Source organism: Macrotis lagotis, chromosome X (genome assembly GCF_037893015.1).
Source record: "Macrotis lagotis isolate mMagLag1 chromosome X, bilby.v1.9.chrom.fasta, whole genome shotgun sequence".
NCBI classification, from domain to species: domain Eukaryota; kingdom Metazoa; phylum Chordata; class Mammalia; order Peramelemorphia; family Peramelidae; genus Macrotis; species Macrotis lagotis.
In genome coordinates this window covers 703,753,375-703,768,143 of record NC_133666.1, presented here as the reverse complement: position 1 = coordinate 703,768,143, position 14,769 = coordinate 703,753,375, and the positions used below count along the sequence as shown (strand labels likewise).

Below are 14,769 nucleotides of genomic sequence, written 5' to 3'. Positions count from 1 at the left end.
TAAAGAAATCCCCTTTTTTTGGTGGTGACTAAACCTTCCCATTGACACTCAAAACCCAATACCCCTGTATGTGGAGGCAAGGACCCCGAAGTGGGCTCAGAGTGGCGGGAAGCTAAAAAAGGAATCTCTCTAGGGTCTGAAGAGGAAACCCCGAGAAAGTCAAAGTAAGGATCCAGAACTTAACCAAAGAGAGGGAGTCTCCAAATTTCCCTGAAGTTAGGGGGTACCACAGGACACAGCATTCAGAACAGAGGCCCAAGCTCAGGTCACTTAGTCACTGCCCACCTCAGTTTCCTCAATTGTAAAGTGGGGATCCTGCCAGCCCCAGATGCCCAGCGTTGTCATGAGGGTAAAGCTCTTGCAGGTGCTTTGTTGATGACTAGACCCCTCATTGCAGAGGGGCTGTTGTGGGTGCTTGAGGGATGGTTGGGGTTGGAGACCACCCCTCAATTAAAGGCCACTAAGGCCCAGGAGCCTCAGGAGAAAATCAGGAGCAGGGAGAAAGTGGGGAGGGAAAACCAGCTCAACGAAGTTACATAAACTCCCCCTCCCCATACCCCCAAGTCACTCTGAGAACACTGTCAGTCAGCACAGGCAGGCCAGAGATCTGGGGCCACTGCGCGGGGAAGGCGCACTACAGGGGGGGCCGGGCAGAAACACAGGCCAAAGCACCCATGCTTCCCCAGAGAAGGGTCCTCTGATCTGGCATCTTCTATGCCACACAGAAGAGGAGGGATTTGCACCCAGGACAGGGCCAAGTATGCCTGGGGAACAGGTGGCTGTGAGGGCTATTTCTAAGGGAGAAGGTGTTGGAGGGAGAGGGAAAGAACACTGCCTATGCACAAAGCAACCCTAAGGGAGGGCAACTAATTCCAATATTCAATAAATTATCTGGAATAAAAGTCAGAGGAGTCCTACCAAATTCCTTTTACAACATGACCGAGGAGTAGATACCAGGAGAGTCAAGATAGAGAAAGCAAACCATTGACCAATTTCCCTCATGATTATGCTGCAGAAATCCTGACTAATACACAAGTAAAATGATTACAGCAGTCTACCATAGGGACCATATTCTGACCATGTGGGATTTATCCCAGGAAGAAAAGGGCTGGTTCAAGATTAGGAAAACAATCAGAATAATTGACCATATAGACTAAAAAAAAAAAAACCCAACAGAATCATGATTATCTCACAGATGCAGAAAAGTTTTTGACAGAATACAGCACTTTCCTATTAAAAGCTTAGGGGTAAAGGGAGCATTCCTCAGAATGAGAAGGAGCATCCACCTAAAACCATCAACAAGCACTACCTAAAATGTGGAAAAGATAGAAACCTTCTCCATAGAGTAGGAATGAAGCAACAACGCTCATTTTCACCAGTGTTATTTAATATTGTTCTAGAAATGCTAACAATAGTGATTTTAAAAAAAGAAAAAGAAATGGAAGGAGGTGGGGTGGCTAGGTGGTGTAGTGGATAAAGCACTGGCCCTGGAGTCAGGAGTACCTGGGTTCAAATCCGGTCTCAGACACTTAATAATGACCTAGCTGTGTGGCCTTGAGCAAGCCACTTAACCCCGTTTGCCTTACAAAAAAAAAAACCCTAAAAAAAAAATGGAAGGAGTCAAAATAGGCAATGAGGATATAAAACTATCTCTTTTTGCAGATGATATAAAGAAATACTTGGGAAATCCTAGAGATTCTGCTAAAAAATTAGGTGAGACATTAATAATTTTAGGAACATAGCAGGATATACACTATGAAGAGTCCTTTGGAATTAAAGAGGGCCACACCAACCAACCAAATGATTGATGGCATGAGTGGCCTAATGTTTACTATAATGAGGGGAATGCTGTATAAGCCTCCTTCTCACCTGCCTTTACCAGAATCAGTCCATCCTGGGTCTGATTGATAGGAAACAGGACTATTGGAGATGGTCTGGCTGTTGTAGGAAATTTTTGGCCTTAATTGGTTTTGCTTCCTTCCATATCAGCAAGGTACCGTCATGGCCCACATCCAAAGCTGGCAAGCACCAACAAGAATGCAATATTTGGTGACAGAAGGCGATAAACCCTAACCTGTCTTTGATGGATTAATAGTCAGTACAGCTTTTTTCCTTCTGCAACTTTCCACCTTTGAGCTACTCACCAGTATAACACGATTGGCAGCAGCTTTAACACTAGAACAATAGGTCTACATGGCTCTGCTCTGTTAGTGCACTCCCTAGAGCTCCGTTCACCAGACACTGTTAGGTACAAGCCTTTCCAAGGCGTGGGTTCCTCTCTCAGGGTGAACCCATTCCAGGGTGGCCTTGCCCTTCACAAAAAAAAAGAGAACTCTCCCCAAGGTTACCACTGGCTTCTTTAGAATCAATCACATTCCCACACAGGACATTTCACGGCACCCGTCTCCATCACTCCAGATTTGGGGATCTGAACCCAACTCCTTTTCAATCAGTTGAGGGCAAAGGAGTCCTGCTCATCCTTTCCGAATTGTTCTCACCTATCTCTCAAAACTGACTGACCCATGTTCAACTGCTGTTCACATGGAACCTTTCTCCACTTTGGTTTTCAAAGTTCTCATTTGAATATAGCGGGATATAAAATAAGCCCACATATAGTATCAACATTTTTATATCAGTCACCAATAAAGCCCTGGAAGAAGAGATAGGAAGAGATATTTAATTTAAAATAACTGAAGACACTATAAAATACCCAGGAGAATACTTGCTAGGACAAACCAGGAATTATAAGAACATAATTATTAAATACTTTTTATACACTTAAAGTCAGATTTAAATAATTGGGGAAATATTAAATGTGCATTAGTCAATATTAAATAAAACAATTTTAACAAAATCAATCAATTTATTCAGTGCCAACCAAACTAAAATGCAAAAAAACTATCCTTTAAACTAGAAAAAATAGTAGCAAAATTCATCTGGAAGAACAAAGGTCAAGAACATCAAAGGAACTGGGGGCAGCTAGGTGGTGCAGTGGATAGAGCACTGGGCCTGGAGTCAGGAGGACCTGAGTTCAAATCTGACCTCAGATACATAATACTTGCCTAGCTGTGTGACCTTGGACAAGTCACTTAACCCAATTGCCTTAAATAAATTTAAAAAAAAGAATATCAAAGGAATTAATGAAAAAAAATTAAAGGAAAGAGGTTTGGCAGTACCAGATCTTAAAATGTAATATAAGGAAGTAATTATCAAAACTATCTGGTATTGACTAAGAAACAGAAAGATGGATAAGTGGAATAGAGTAATCACACTTATACACAGTAGTAAACGATTATAATAATCTAGAGTTTGACAAATGTAAAGATTTAAGTCTTTGGGATAAGAATTCACTATTTGGTAAAAACTGTTAGGAAAACTGGAAAGCAGTTTGGCAACAACTAGGTAAATTAAAATACAACAAATATAGCCAAGATTAAAAGGAAAGCAGTCAAAATTATAATAGGAGTCATTCTCCAATCGATAAATGGTCAAAGAATTAAGAATCTGGGGATGAAAGCAAAGATATCTATAGTCATATGAAAAAATGCTCTAAATCATTATTGATTAGAGAAAAGCAAATTAAAACAACTCTTGAGGTACCACCTTACACCTGATTAGCTAAAATGATAGAAGAGCAAAGTGACAAATATTGGAGGGGATATGGAAAAATCTGAATGTATGTCCAAAAGGCTATAAACCTGTGTACACTCTTTGACTCAGCAATACCACTATTAGGTCTGTTTCCCAAGGTGATCAGGGAAAAAAGGAAAGAATCTATATGTTCTAAAGTATTTACAGCAGTTCTCTTTGTGGTAGAAAAGAACTGAAAAGTTAGGGGAAGCCCACCATTTGAGGAATGGCTGAAATAAATGAAAAATACTTTTAAAAAAAGTGACCTGCCCAGGCCCCACTGCTCTTAAGTCCCTGAGGCCAGTTGGCCTCCTGTACACCCCAAACAGAAGGCATCATCATCCCCCTCTTCTGAATCTCCCTCTTCTGTTGGAGGCACCACCCTTCTTCCTCCAGGTTACTCAAGTTTATAAAAGAGGTTTTTCCTTCCCTCCATTTAACAGAGATTCAAGTTACTTCCCAATTGGTCAGTCTCAATCTTATCTTTAGTCTCTCCCCTTCATAAAGCAAAGTGATTTTCCTAAAGTCCATGTCAGACCACGTCACTCCCCTTGCTGCCTTGGGCATCAAATTTATTTTTCCAATTTAATTGAATATAATTTAATTTAGTTTTCAGTTCTAAATTCCCTCCCTCTTCTTTCCTTGGCTCCTCCCTCATCACGAAGGCTAGTCACGCAAGAGATTCCTGCACAGTCCACAACCAAAGAAAGGATAGCAAAGAGAATGTGCTTCTCTCCCTCTGGAAGCAGGCAGCAGGCTCCATCCTGAGTCCTCTTGCAGCCTTCCCAAGTCCTCCACAGGCCGTTCTCCTTCCAACATAGTTGGCCCTCCAAGCCCTGCTCTTTGCCATGCACCACTTGTTTGGATTCCATCACTTTCATAAACCAGACCCTATTAGGCCTCTACCAATAAATGTACTAGATTTAAGTTCTGCTTCTTAGAACCTTTCACAAGCTGAGTCCTCTCCACCTTCCAATCCCACAGTCCAGCCAGCCTGACCATTCTGCTGCCTCTTCCTTCTCACCTCTTCCTCTCAATAGCTCTTTTTTCCTTCGGACTCAGACAAAGATGCCCCTCCCCCAAGCTATTGGTGCCACTGCTGCCATATTTATCTCCATAAGGTCAGGAGCTGTCGCACCTACTGATTTGTAAGAAGTTCATGACTCATAAGGTCAGAGAAGGCATGGGGAGGGTCAGCTTGGATTGGTTCCAATGAGGATCACTCAAGGCTGGGTTGGTCATGAGTGGGGTAGAAAAGTTGGTGTGAGTCCAAGCCTTCCAAGGTTCACTATGAGCCACAAAATTTTTCCAAGGTCAAAGGGATATCCTTGAGTCCAGTCAATGGACTTTAGAAGAGAACTCACTGACCTATCCCCAACGAAGACCACGGGAAGACCATGGGTCTGAACCCACATGGAATTCCCAACCTAAGCTGATAAGCTAAATTGATGACACTATTCAGATGTGTTAGGAAGTCCCAGTAGCACTGAGACCAAAAACCTAGAATGTTGTGTGGGGCCTTAAACAGCAAAATGTTCCCAAACAACTTAAATTATTAAAGGCATATTCAGTGCTCATGGTTGGGCTGTGCCAATAGCATCAAGAATAATATCCTGAATGCAGTTCCCCTCAGCAGTTCAGAGATTAAGAACAACTCTGAGAGACCTGCTAAGGACAATGTCCTCCATATCCAGAGGGAAAAAATCCCCACAGAATCGGAATGTAGACTATGATCACTTTTTTAAAACTTATGCTTTTTCTTTTTCATGATTTTTTTCCTTCCCCCTTAGTTATAATTCCTCTTTCACAACATGACTAACTTGTAAATGTGTTAAACTCAAATGTTTGCCCTCTTGGGGAGGGAAGGGAGGGTGGTAGAAAAATGTGGAACTCGTAAATTTGCAAATGAATAAATGCTGAAAAACCACCTTTTGCATGTAACTGGAAACAAAATAAAATTTCAATTAAAAAGAAAATAAAAGAATAACATCCTGAAGATACTCTACAGATTTGGTGCTTTAACAAACCAATAGAGCTAGGCCAAACAATAACAAAATTCATTTGAAGAAACAAAAGACCTAGAATCAAGGGAAAAAATGAAAAAAAGGTAGCAGTTAGAAGGGGCAAATAACATTTTCAGACTTGAAGCCACCATATAAAGCCATCAAAATGATTTGGTAGAAAAGGAGATCCATAGAACAGACTAGAAAAGGGAGAAAAGAAATAATGGAACCAAATTACCCAGTGTTTAATAAATCTAAAACTATAAATTACTTTGGAAAAAAACTCCCTTGTTTTATAAAAACTGCTGGGAAAAATTGAAGGTAGGGGCAGCTAGGTGGTGCAGTAGATAGAGCACCAACCTTGGAGTCAGGAGTACCTGAGTTCAAATCCGGCATCAGACACTTAATAATTGCCTAGCTGTGTGGCCTTGGGCAAGCCACTTAATCCCACTGCCTTGCAAAAAAACTAAAAAAAAAAAAAAAAAAAAAAAGGTAGACTGGCAGAAATTAGGCTTAGACCAACATCTCAACATCATGTTCCAAAAGACATTCAACTTTAATATATCATAAAGAAAGAGGAGACCAGCAGTCTTTTGCAGGCATGGACCAGACAAAAGGCAATTAGAAAAGCAAAACTGAACATCTCTGCCCCAAATATCTCCAATGACAGCTTGTTATCCAAGAACAACGTAAGCTCCAAACCATTTCCTCACTATACAAGGTAGTGAAAGGAGATGAACAACTAGTTCTCAAGAGCTGCAAATTCTTAACTGTACAGAAGAACACTGAATGATTGAGAGAACTGAAAATCAAAACCACGCCAAGGTCTAACTCGGCAAAGGGGACAAAAAAACGGGAATGTTCAACGTAGGAGGAACTATGGAAAGATGAACAAGCATTCTGATCAAGACAATGATCTAAGACGACCCAAAGAACTTGTGATGAAAAATGCTCTCCACCCCAGAGAGGGCTGAGGAATTCTGAGTGCAGAGAGAAGCTGACTTTGCCAACTTGACTTTTCTTGATTTTTTTGGTTTTCTTTTGCAATTCGGTTAATATGGAATTGTGTTTTTTATGACATCACATGTAAAATTGATTTCATAATCACTTGCTCTCTCAGGGGTGAGAAGGAACAGAAGCAAGGGTGAGGATCTAGAATTCAAAATTTTAAAACACGAACGTTTAAAAAATGCACATGTAATTGGGAAATATTTAATAAAATAAATGATTTTTTAAGAAAGATATGGAAACTACTATTAATGGAGATTCAGGATTGGGGAATGGGCTTTGGAAAATCATTTGGAATCCTTAGTCAACTGGGCTCTGGGGTGGGGGAATAAAAGAAAATTCAATACTTCCTCTCTAAAGGGGAGATAATACATGCATGAATTGGGACACAGACCCTCCCCCCAGGGATTCTACTGCTAGGCATGTACCTCGAGGTGAACAAATGGATGAAGCTCCTATTTCAACCACAAGTCAGAGGGAAAGGTCCCCTGCTTCTCAGGGAGCAGAAGTCAAGCTGCTGGTGATACTTCTTCCTAAGGACATTTCTACTGACAAAATCCCATCAGTGTTAAGGACGCTGGCAACCAGGACTTTCCCTTCCCTTTCAGCTTTCTGAGTCCTTAATCACTGTGGCTACAGTCCCTGCAGGAGTGGTCAGTTCCCAGGCTGCTTCTCCAGAAGGCCTACCTCCCAGGAGGTTGGCTGAGGGCCCTGGCAGGAAGCCTAGTCATTCCACGGCTCTTGGGTTCAGGGTCCAAGTGGAGCTGCTGGTGGTCAAGTCTTGGCATGCTTGACTATCACCTGCCTCTCCCTTGGGGAGTCCTTCTGCATTGGCTAGTTCAGCTTGGATATCCTAGAACAGAGGCATGGCAGGTCCCTTCTCCACTCCACTTGGAGCCCTGAGAACTGGGCTGGACACAGGGATAGTGGTCTGGCAGGCTCCTGCATCTACTCATCTGGACAAGAGGTTGGGCAATAGCAGTGCTGCTGCTCCTGAGGCACATCAAATTATCAATAGCAACAGGTTCTGAAGTGGCAAAGGCCTAGACCCAGAGGAGATGCCCAACAACGGAGACTGCAACCTGGTTTTCAGGTCACTGATTCTTCTCTCCAGACTCTCTAGAAGCAGCCCCTGCCCACCCCACACTCTAGGGTTATGGTTCCATCTTCCAACCTCACCTGGGGATACATTTGAGGTGAAGCCCCTGCCTGCTCCCATTCTAGGGTCCCAGACGTCCATTTGACCTCAGTCGTTTGGCTCCATTTTCTGATCTCTCTGGTGAGGCCTTTGTGGATCCTGAGTCAGTCTATTACCTCCTCTCTGAACTCCTCTGCACTCAAGCTGAGAAGCAGCCCATTCTGTCTTTATCCAAGTCATAAACAGTGCTCTACTGGGGGTCCTCACATAGATCCAGGTCCAGTGTCCATGTGGAGACTCTTGATCAACGGACAGGGTGAGATGCTTACCATCACCTCCCTCCAGCCAGGCTGCTGTCCAGTGTTCCCACACCCCACTGTAACTCCTTCCCCCCTTGATGGGGTCTTGTTGGACTTCTGGTGAGCAGCTTGGTGTATTGGACTGACCACCCCATCTATTTTTTAACATCCTGGTGATGAGAGCCCTGCTTGGCCCTCTTCTCTTCCTTCTTCACGTTCTTGCTCATTCCCCATCAGTCTAGACCTCTTGTTCCTCAGATCTTTTTTATGGGCAATTTAGCTCATACTTCTTATTATACAGATAAAGATACAGGACCCCAAGGGTGAGGAACCCGTCAACATCACATAGAAAGTGAATGACAGAGTCAGAGTTCAAGCCCCTGTCCATGTACTCCTAGAGATAACCTGTGTTCTTTCCCCCTATATCCTCCATCTCTATCTCTCCTTCTCCTGGGTCTCCCTCCCTTCCTCTCTTCACTCCTCTTCCTCCCTCCTCCTCTTCTTTTTCCCCTCTTGCCTGGCCTTTCCCCCATTTTCCCTTGTGTCTGTTTCTCCTCCACTTCCATCCCTCCCTCCTTCCCTCTGGCTGTATGTTTCTCTTCCCTTCTCATGTATCCCTCCCCCACACTCCCCATGTCTGTCTGCCTGCCTCACTACCATACCAGAGTAGCCACAGATAAAATACCAAGTTGAATTTGGGTTCAAACAATTAATTTCACAAGTATGAGATGGTGGGGAAGGGGAGCCAAGTTTGAGAGCCATCTAAGAAAGAGGTATGGCCAGTGAGAAGACAAAGTGCAAGAGCAAATGCTGGATGCCTGGACAAGCAGGCCCAGAGGTCCTGGGTCTCTCTTGTTGCAGAGGACACTCACAGATGTTCCCTGAGAAGCACCTGAGCCCTGAGAGGTTCAGCTACAGTGTGCATTGCTAGAAGAGGGGGTCCCATTGACTCCTCAGCAGCACAGGGAGAGAGAAGGGTTTACTGCCTTCACAAGGGCTGAGGTTATCCCCTCAGGACAAGGGCTGAGGTTATCCCCTCAGGAAGACTAATTCAACAGAGCCTCAGGGTTGGTCTGAGAGGTCTAGGGATGGCCAGCAGAGCTGTCCTTTCAGGTTCAGCCCAAACATCTCAGGGAGAAGGGCCAGCATCTGGACTTGGAAACCTTCCCAACAGCAGCCAGGTCCCTCAGACCTGGTCCTGGGTTCAATCTAAAGCCCTTCTTTAAAGATGAGGAGTCTTGAAAAGGTCATCTGGCTGCTGCCAGGATCCCTGCATGTCTGTCAGCTGGAGCCTTGAGAAGCCTCGTTAAGATGGAGATATATGGATCTGTATCAATGTGAGGGGAAGGGAGTAGGGGCTCTCTTTGAGGGGACACAGATGTGACCTGGGGAAAGGTCAAGAGGGAAGGCTAAGATACCAGACAATAAAACACTTGACTCCAAGGATGAGCCAAACTGAGCTGACCCAGGCCAAGGAGTCCAGAGAGAAAGAAACCTGCTGACAATGAGGAGTGTCTGAAAAGGGGATGGTGAGCCCACCCAGTGAACAGGCAGGGAGGAAGTCAAGGGGATTCATTGGAGACCCCATCTAACTTGGGCCCTGGGATTCATGTCCATTTCCTGCCCCATTCACACCACTAGATCACAGAAGCTCCAAATGGTCCTCCCTTTCCCCTTAGGACAAGTCTAGCAAGTCCAGTCCAGCCCTCTCACATCCAGCTCACAATGGAACAAAGTCTCCAGCCTGAGAGCCCCTTCCTGTTTTTCTTCTCTTCTTTCTTTCAAATGTTAAAAAAAAAAAAAAAAAAAGCTATGCAGAAAGCAAGCCAGCCCTAATTGTAAGGAATCTTTGCCATAATTTAATACAAAAGATGGTAATCAGGAACCTTTACAAATGACCTGCCTCTGCCATGGTTAACCAAGAAATCAAATTAACTTGCCCGATGAGGCCTCCTTGGGAGGCATTCAACAATCCTAAGGAGTGGCATCTTTTGCAAAAGGGATGAAGTTTCAGAAACAGCCAACTTCCACCCTGGGATGGACTGCCTGGCTGATGCACAGACAATGTGTGGCTGCTGGCAACCATGGAGGGAGGATCCCTCCTGGCTGAATGCCCTCCTAGATATACCCTCTACAAGCTCTTCCTCAACCACAAGAGCCCCTCCCCCATGGAGACATGAACAGCCCTCAGGTCCAAGGCCCAGTCAGGTATGACAAGTGTCACTGTCAGGAGGCACCCCCACACCAATAAAATCTTTGCTCCTCCAATACCTTCCCTTGGCCTCTGGCCTTGCTCTTTCAGGCAGAAGCTCTCCCTTGAAATGTGGCTCAGAGAGGCCAATCCCACCCCCCATGTGTTTGCTCCAGCCTGAGGGTGGGAGATTCTCTGTAGGCCACCCAGCAATGATGAACATCTCTGGCTAAAAGTTCTCTGTAGGGAGGGGATCCTGTGTGTCAGCATCACCCACGATGAATGAGAAACACTTGGCAAGAAGGGAGCGGGGAGAAAAGGAAGGGAAGGAGGAAGAAACAGAAAGGGATGAAGGGAGAGAGCGAGAGGAAGACCAAGAGGAGGAGAAAGAGAAAGGAAAGGGGAGGAGTCAAAGGGAAGGGAAGAAAGGAGGGAGGGAGAAAGGGAGGAAGAGATAGAGACTCTTGAATTCTGGGAAAACACTGCTCTCCACCTGTTAATTTGGCCTTGAGGAGCTTGGGAGTGGGGATGCAGGGATCCCAAGTTTCCAGGGGAGATACCTCTGAGGTATAAAGGGCAAGAGAAAAGAATCCCCCCTACAGGGTAGTCACATACCATCTCCTTGCACAATTTCCTGTGCTGGAAGCTCCATGTCCCTTCCTCAGTGGTACCCTTCTCTCCAGGGAAGCAGATTATAGCCCACCTGCCTTCCTATCAGTCAGTGCATTTGTCCCCTCCCCAACAAAATGCAGTTTTCCCCCTCCACAGAGGGCAGAGGGTCAAGGCTGAAGGGCAGTTACCCTTATTCAGGGTCATAGCAAAGGCCTACTGGGAAAATGTTTAACAACCAGCTCTCTGGGAGAAAAAAATGGGTGCAGGACACCCTTGCTTTCTCCATCATGTTCTTACAATCAAGCTCCTTTGAAAATTTAACAACTATCTTACTCCACTACAGCCTGGCTATTATCATTATTCTACTGGTGCCTATGATCCCAGCCTTCTTCACCTTCCTGAGGTGACTATGACCATCTCTCCTTTGGATGGTTCAACCAAGAAACAAAAACTCCTGCAGTCACCCATCTTTGTTAGAAAGCGGAGGGAAGAATCAGAGAGGTCAAACTCAACTGCCCGGGACCAAGGAGAATCTCCTGGGACTGAGCTCCTGGTCTTGGCCAAGGCTTGCTCTAAATCACATCCTCACACAGCTCACCAGCATATCAAGGAGGACGGAAGGTGGAGGACTCCTACACTCTGCCACAGTTGATAAGTGGTGGCCTAGCCTCTGCCTGGAGACCTCCCAAGAGAAGACCCCTCCCTCTGGGTCAGCTCACATTTTCTAATGTCTGGTCTATACTGGTCTCTTTGGGGCTTCTATTCACTGTCCCTGGCTCTGTCCTTAGGGACAGGTGGAACAAGTCCAATGTCACTCATCCTCAAGAAAAGTAGGAGGGCCTCAGGCCAAGTTTTGTTAAAATTGAGGTCAACTCTAAATCCAGCCTCTCCCTCATGGGCAAGCTTGGCCATCCAGCCTGCTCAGACCTATGCTTGCTGAGCCAGGCAGGCTAGCTCTTAGCAGTCCCTGTTGTTGCCTTTCCAGAAGTTTCCCGACCACCTCTTAAGGAATGACTCTACAATTTTCCCAGGAACAAAGTAAGGGTCACTGGTAGAGCTGGCAGCCTTGGTTTGCTTCCCTCTTCATCCAATTTCAGAACTGATTTTCCTCCCTTGCTCCAGGATCTTTTAAATATCACAGTCTGAGTGAGCTTAGCCAGAAGGGTCATAAGTCGGTCAACTCCTCATATCCCACCTATGTTCATCATCTCTCTGTCAGATTCACTTTTTCAGCACTCACATCATTCCAACAACTAGACCGATTGAGAGTAATACTATTTCTAGAAAAATTCAAACAGTTTTGGCTATTTTTGGTTTTTCTTTCATCAGTATTTCCCTACCCTAGAGAGTCATTACTGGTAACTGAGAGTCCAAAAGGAGCAAGAGGTCATTAAAACTTGCCAATGGACACATTGACAGAACTTGATACTATACTGTATAAGGAGGCTATATGGAAAGCACACAGGTCTCAAGATTAGAATACTGCCTGACTGTATGACCCTTTCAAGTCACTTCACTGTTGCCTGCCTCAGTTTCCTCATCTGTAAAATGGGGCTCAAAATAGCACCTGTCTCTCAGGGTGGTTGTGAGGACCAAATAAGAGAATTACTGGAAAGTGCTCTATCACTTCTTGCTCTGACTAGGGCTAGGCCACACACAGAGCCTCCCACCTTGACAAAAGGTGACAGTGGGAGGGGTTCTTTCTATGGCCTGATCCTATTTCAGACAGTCACCATATTCGAGCTCCCTAAGTGGACCACCAAGAAGGTGGGGAGGTTTCCATGAACTGATCCTGAGTGAAGGGAGCAGAATCAAGGTCACCAGCTCCCGAAGTAAAGGGAACCAAAACCAGAATGAAAACAAGGCTGACTATGATCTCAGAGAATAAAAGAGTGTGTGAATAAAAGGTTCACAAACCCAGCAGCCCCAGGAGAAAGCACTATGGTGATACACACACACACACACACACACACACACAGCAGGATCTGAACCTAGGACTTACAGACTCCAGGTCCAACACTCTATCTCCACAGGACCCCAGCCATCCAGAGAGCATGGTCTAGAGTTGGAGAGGATGGGCCTGTTGGACTTGGAGATGGAGGGGTGGCTGCCTGTACTGGGGAAAGGGAGGTCAAACAGACCATCAGGGTCAGAAACATCTTTCAACAGACTTCTAATAATTAGGTCTGAAGAACTAGTCTCCCCCAGACTCAAACCTGGTAAAGTTGCCAGTTCCTCCCTCAAGAGGCTCAGGCAGCCTGGCAGTGACTAGTGAGTGCTCAGTCCCTACCCAGCTGGTGGGGGGGTGGCAGGTTTGAGCCCATGGCAGCTTTGGGCACCCTCCAAGCCTGGGGAAGCTGGCAGGTTGGAAAGGTGGGGAACCCTCCATGATGTGTCTGCCCTTCTCAACTTCAGCCAGAGGAGGAGGCCTTAGCTCCTTAGACCCTAGCTCAACCCTCACCTGGTACCCTTCAGTTTTCTTCTGGCACCATTTCAGCAGAGCATTCCTCTTGGAGCCTCCATACTCTCGGGCCAGAGCTGACAGGGGGTCCTTCCTTTCCTCCCTGTGGATACAAAAGGAACTGTCATTCAAAAGTGTGTGGATATGCCATTTGTTTTTTTTTTGGGGGGGGGGCAAGGCAATAGGGTTAAGTGACTTGCCCAAGGTTACACACCTTAAGTAATTATTAAATGTCTGAGGCCAGATTTGAACTCAGGATTTGAACTCCTGACTCCAGGGCTGGTGCTCTATCCACTGTGCCACCTAGTGGCCCCTGCCCTTCTGAGACCTTTGAGCTGGAGCTACTGGCCATCAATCACAATGGACAGCAACACCCATACAGCAGCAGTGGTAGCCTATAGGGAACACCCACACTCTGGGTTCCACTTGCTGGGGATAACCACCCTGTGCCCTGCTTACTAGAGATAGCCACCTCAGGTCCCACTAGGGATGCCTATTGTGGGTTCCACAGCAGGGGATGCCTGCTCCAGACCCTCCTGAGTCACACACATGGGGAAGGGCACGGTGCTCTACCAAGGCCAGAGAGCTCTGCTATTCAGGAGGGCTGCTAGTGGGGGTGTCCTGCAGGCCAGGGTCCATACCTGATGCGGCTGCGGGTTGTGGGGGTAACAGAGGCAGTGGGGGAGGGATGCGAGAGCTGAGGGGACGTGGGACCCATTGCCATCAGGGAGGCTGGGGAGGGTCCCTCAGGCTTGATTTCCTCACTAGATCTCCGAGAAGACGCTAAAAGGGGAAAAAGAAAGTCAACTGTTCCATACGTGGTTCTTGGCAGTCATGCTTCTACCCTGCTTCCCTCTCTCTTCCTACTCCATAAGGATGGCTGCCCCACAGAGCATTATCACCAGCCCTGAGCCACAGCTACTATCTTGGTGACATTTGTCCTGACAAGTCTTCAGAGTTCACCCTGACCTATGGGTGACTCCCACAATTTCAAACCACTAATAGGAAATGCCCTGGGGGTTCACGGAAGGGACTTGGAAATTGCCTAAGCCTAAAGAGGAAGAATCTGAGACCCAGGAGAGTTGTGCCACACCCAGGGCTAAGCAGACACCCACTCCAAAAGGGCCCAGCCATGGTGCATGGAGCACTGGGCCCAGATCAGGAAGGGCCAGTTTCCCGTGGGGCCACAAGGGCTGGACCCAGGACCAGAAAGACTGAGCTGGACAAGTCACTTCACCATTTTTCAGCCCTCACATAGCAGGCACTTCATTGATGCTCATTCCCTCCCAACCCTTCTCCAGGGTCCTCTGGACAAGACACCCATTACCTGAGATGGCCTTGGTCCCCTCCATCGCTGGGACTCTCAGTAATGGTGTTGGTCTGCTGACTGAGCCACTGCGTAACAAACGCTCTGCACAGAGAAGGAA

At 46.1% G+C, this 14,769-nt stretch overlaps 2 protein-coding genes across 4 annotated transcripts in view; both read right to left on the bottom strand.

Moving 5' to 3' along the window:
• LOC141497082 (uncharacterized) overlaps positions 1–14,769 on the bottom strand; it is an 857,774-nt gene that overhangs the window by 273,510 nt on the left and 569,495 nt on the right. The gene's annotated exons all lie outside the window — the stretch shown is intronic.
• SPECC1L (sperm antigen with calponin homology and coiled-coil domains 1 like) overlaps positions 1–14,769 on the bottom strand; it is a 40,147-nt gene that overhangs the window by 4,017 nt on the left and 21,361 nt on the right. For all 3 annotated transcript variants that reach the window (XM_074199669.1, XM_074199668.1, XM_074199667.1), the window contains exons 11-13: positions 14,670–14,753; positions 13,984–14,125; positions 13,343–13,445 (exon numbers count right to left, since the gene is read on the bottom strand). In XM_074199669.1, coding sequence (XP_074055770.1) covers positions 13,343–13,445; positions 13,984–14,125; positions 14,670–14,753 — 329 coding nt within the window. The remainder of the gene's footprint in view (positions 1–13,342; positions 13,446–13,983; positions 14,126–14,669; positions 14,754–14,769) is intronic.